Raw genomic sequence first — 4306 nt, forward strand, 5'->3', positions numbered from 1 at the left:
TATATAATATACATTCTAGTATTCTATCGAATATAATGATTTGGGCTATAATATTTGGACTAATTAAATATTTTATTTGGGCTATATAAATAAAAAAAATTAAAACCAGGGGGTCGAAAACGTATATACCTATTTTTTTTTATAAAACCGGGGGGTCGAAAACGTATATACCTACAAAATCCTATACAAAACGTACATATATAACACTACTGACCGAAAAGTTCGGGGGGGCGGGCGCCCTTCCCCTTCCCTTAAATCCTTCGCCCCTACACGGGTTGACACGATACGAGCAAGACATGAGAATAATCACAGTTTTTTTAGTCGGCTAATATAACCCGTTTTTGTTAAAGATGTCAACTAGAACATGACCTGATTAATAAATGATGTACCCAAACGCGGCTGGTTTAATGAATAAGTTCATACATCACCCTGTTTAATTACACAGGTTAACTTAGTAACCTTGGTTTATAGATATGTTCATACTTTGATTTTACAGGGGTTTTTTAAAAAGTGTTGAAACTTAAAATAAAATAAAAAAATGATTTTTAGTATCTCTGTCTCACTAATAGTATTTTAATCCAGACAAACATATATCAAATGGGTAAAGTTCTTGTACAAATAATCTTAACATACTAAACATACAAATTGAAGGAAAACTCAAAAAGACAAGGTGGCATTTTTGTAATTATCAATAACTATCAAAGTTACTCTACAAATATACCTAAAAAAACCTAACCACTCCCCCCACCCCCAAAAAAACCTAAACCCCCCACCCCCAAAAACCTAAAAAAACCTACCCCCCCCCCCCCACACCCCCAAAAACCTAAAAAAACCTAACCCCCCCCCACCCCCAAAAACCTAAAAAAACCTAACCCCCCCCCCCCACCCCCAAAAACCTAACCCCCACCCCCCCCCCCCCACCCAAGCTAAAATGCTAAAAACTAAACCCTCAAAAAACCTAAAAAAAATCTAAAAAAATAAAAAAAAACATATAAATTATTTTATTTTATTTTTTTAACATTTTTTATTAAAAAATCGCTACTTTTAGTAGCAGCCAAAATCAAAATTTTTTTTTTTTTTTTTTTTGCTAACGAAATGTAGCGATTTTTTAATAAAAAATGTTAAAAAAAATTTGTGTTTTTTTAGGTATTTTTGGTTGTAACTTTGATAGTTGGTGGTAATTACAAAAATGCCACCTTATTTTTTTGGGTTTTCCTTCAATTTGTATGTTTAGTATGTTAAGATTATTTGTATTTGATCTTTTGTCTATATCAAATACCACATTTATATTAAAAATTGACACTATTCTATTTTAGAATTATAAAAGAGAAACACATTTACAATCTAATCTAAAATTAGAAAGGTCACTTCACATAAGGTGTAGAAGATTAACAAAATTATATTTGGCTAGTCATTTAACATCGGTAATGGGTTTAGTTTTGTTGTAAACTCTTGGATGAACCGTTAATTACGATTTAAATAGAACAAAGCAAACTGCCTGGGAAGGTTTGGTGCCCAAACCGGTTCAGTTTTAAAGCATAAATCATTTTGTCCACCACAGGGATTCAACCCTCACAAAGACAAAACCTTGTCCAACACCTTGGTACTGCTACGCCAACACTTGGAATCCGACTGGAATGCCCAAAACATCGGAGACGGGTGATGGAAGGGTATTCAGATATGGGATTGATAAAAAATTCACGGGTTTGGGTTCAGGTGCGGTATTAGGTAATTACCGGACGCATACATGACCGATATTGGCCAGGACTGGGATTACCCTGACTAAAATGGAAGAAAGCTTTGACAATATACACACCAAAAGGCCAGAAAACCAGCAGTACATATAAAATAAATGTTATGCAACTGTCATTCATAGATATAAAAAGTGGTAACCTTCTTGCCAATGATATCATGTTAGATAAATACAGAACCAGTCTCCTATACCAGTTTCTTGCAATTTTCATGTTCCATATCTTCACAATTTATAAGTCTTGTTGCCATCTCACCATAAATAACACACAGTCATGCCTTTACCCTCTATAAACAGAACACATCAACTGTTATAGAAATCCAAAATGTATTTAAAAAAAAGTAACAAAAGTTTGATAATTTAGAGATTCAAATGTACCTTCTCATCACAATTTTAAACTGCTCTTCTTTGATTCTCATACTTACACAAAGTTAACACCTTTAATCATTGAACTATACAGTTCAACTAAACCGTCTCAGAACCCAACGGTTTGCATCAAATCTCAAAGCCCTGTGCCGCCACGAACCGCCAGCAGTCGACGTTGAACTTGAACCAATAGCCCTCCCACCACCATTAAAGCAAGAAAACAAACTATGCAACACTCGCCTAAACCGACTACGTTCTCTAGCACCATTATTACCTCTCGAAGCCCATGAAATTCTCCTAGGAGCACCATTGCTATTAAACCCGCCATCCATTTCTGTAAAAACGACCGGAAACTCTCGTTCCCCTCCTCTCCTCCCACCGGAAAACCTCCCAACCGCAAACCCACCGCCAGGCAGCCGCCATATCGTTAACCCAACCGCTTCTTCTTCATTTCCTGCCTGATTATTACTATTGTTGTTCTCATTGGTTTGTACAGAACCTTGGTTATCCGATGGCAGTTCATGGCGGCACACGGGGCAAGAATTACGCAAAGCTAGCCACGGTAGAATGCAGTCCGAATGGTACAAATGTTTACACGGCATTTCTCTAGCTTCTGTTCCTAACTCAAACGCTTCTTTACAAACAGCACAGTGAGGATCAGTATGTATATGTTTTTCTTGAAACTCAATCGTCGGCATCGATTCAATAGCCGCCTTCGATGCAGGCGGATTAGTATCAATCCTCCCCAACCCATTAGCTTCAATCTGCGACAACTGATCCAAAAACCGATCAAACCCCGAACCCAACAAAAACTCCGACATACTCGCCGGCAACGGCCTCAAACCCGACCCTGCTTCATCATCATAATACAACTCAAACCCTCCAGTACCCGACTCAACAGACGCCACATCCGGTGTGCTACCATTACTAGTCGGTCCACGAAGAACAATAACCGGGTTAAACGGCGATCGATCACCCGTATTCCTTCTAGCCCGCCTAAGCACCGGCGGGCTCGGGCTCGGGCTCGAGTTTTGTTCGTTTGCCGCCATGTACATCGCCGCAGCAGGAAAACGACGATGAATCGATTCCGGAACCATCGATCCAGTTAACTGTGTCCTATCAATCTCCTCTACGAATCCCGTACTACAATTAGGGCAAATTAAAGACGTCTCGCGTATACCAGTAAGAACGGTTACAAACCGATTGCATCTATAGCACCAGTAGGTTGCTGATGTTTCCTCGGGTATAGGCATCTACAATTCAATTAAGATCTGAACAACAAAACAATTCTCAATTGTTTATACTATAGTCAATCCCCAAATTCACTACGAACTTAATGAAATTGAAAAGAATAACAATTAGGAATGATATAACAACCTCAGGAAAACCTTAATCGTGTTACTAGATCAGAAACGAAACCAACAAGTATATGATTCATGGGATGTATAATAAAAAAACTGAAACCCTATAAATATATATGAAGAATAACAATTAGGGAATGAACCTTTGATTGAGAAATTGTTGGGCGGAAACTTTGGAAATGAGATTGAATTTGGTGTGAGGGGAGGAGGAGAGTGATCGGAAAGTGGTGGAGAATGTGTTGATGGAAAATTATATGGAGGAGGGGAAGCGGCGTGATACAAGGGTACTCATGATGCCCACTGTTTGTGATGGATGGGACACGTGGCGTGTCTTGAGTGGAGGGGTAAAAGGGGGTGCTTTTATGAGTTTTACCGAACGTTGGAGGTATTTGAAGCTTTTTTACTTTGCAGACTGCAGTTTGCACACTTGTTTTGAATTTGGTTTTTATCTATCTAGAAGGAAACTAGTTATTTTTTTTTGTAAAAAGAAAGTAAATTACAGTTTAAGTTCCTGAGGTTTACATCCGCTTTTAGAGTCCGTCCCTATTTCAAAAAAGTTAACACTTGATGTATTTAATTGCTTACAATTAAAACCCTGGCACTAATAGACTATTAGTATTTCTGTGAAAAAAATAAAATACCCCCAAATTTTTACTTACAATTTCAATCCGTGTAGGTTGATCTCTTAATTTCCCTCAATTTTCAAATGTTTTTCCTAATCTAGTAATAAACCACATGTACCCAGAAAATTAAACAACAATATCAAGGTACTAAACATAACAACAACAAGAGATCAACACATGTAACAAGAATTGGAGTGCAATTTATA

General features: G+C 37.6%; 1 protein-coding gene across 1 annotated transcript; it reads right to left on the reverse strand.

Annotated features, from left to right (window-relative positions):
- Positions 1 to 1809: 1809 nt before the first annotated feature.
- LOC110877952 (probable E3 ubiquitin-protein ligase RHC2A) lies at positions 1810 to 3762 on the reverse strand. Its single transcript, XM_022126180.2, has 3 exons — positions 3621 to 3762; positions 2129 to 3387; positions 1810 to 2037 (listed from the first exon to the last, which is right to left on the reverse strand). Exon 2 carries the CDS (start codon positions 3367 to 3369, stop codon positions 2212 to 2214), a length of 1158 nt encoding a protein of 385 aa, XP_021981872.1. The 5' UTR covers positions 3370 to 3387; positions 3621 to 3762; the 3' UTR covers positions 1810 to 2037; positions 2129 to 2211.
- Positions 3763 to 4306: the final 544 nt, after the last annotated feature.

This window comes from Helianthus annuus, chromosome 9, assembly GCF_002127325.2.
Source record: "Helianthus annuus cultivar XRQ/B chromosome 9, HanXRQr2.0-SUNRISE, whole genome shotgun sequence".
In the NCBI taxonomy this organism is placed as follows: Eukaryota; Viridiplantae; Streptophyta; class Magnoliopsida; order Asterales; family Asteraceae; genus Helianthus; species Helianthus annuus.

Coding starts and splice junctions, on each gene's coding strand:
- LOC110877952 (XM_022126180.2), bottom strand. CDS start 3,369: ATGCCTATACCCGAGGAAACATCAGCAACCTACTGGTGCTATAGATGC.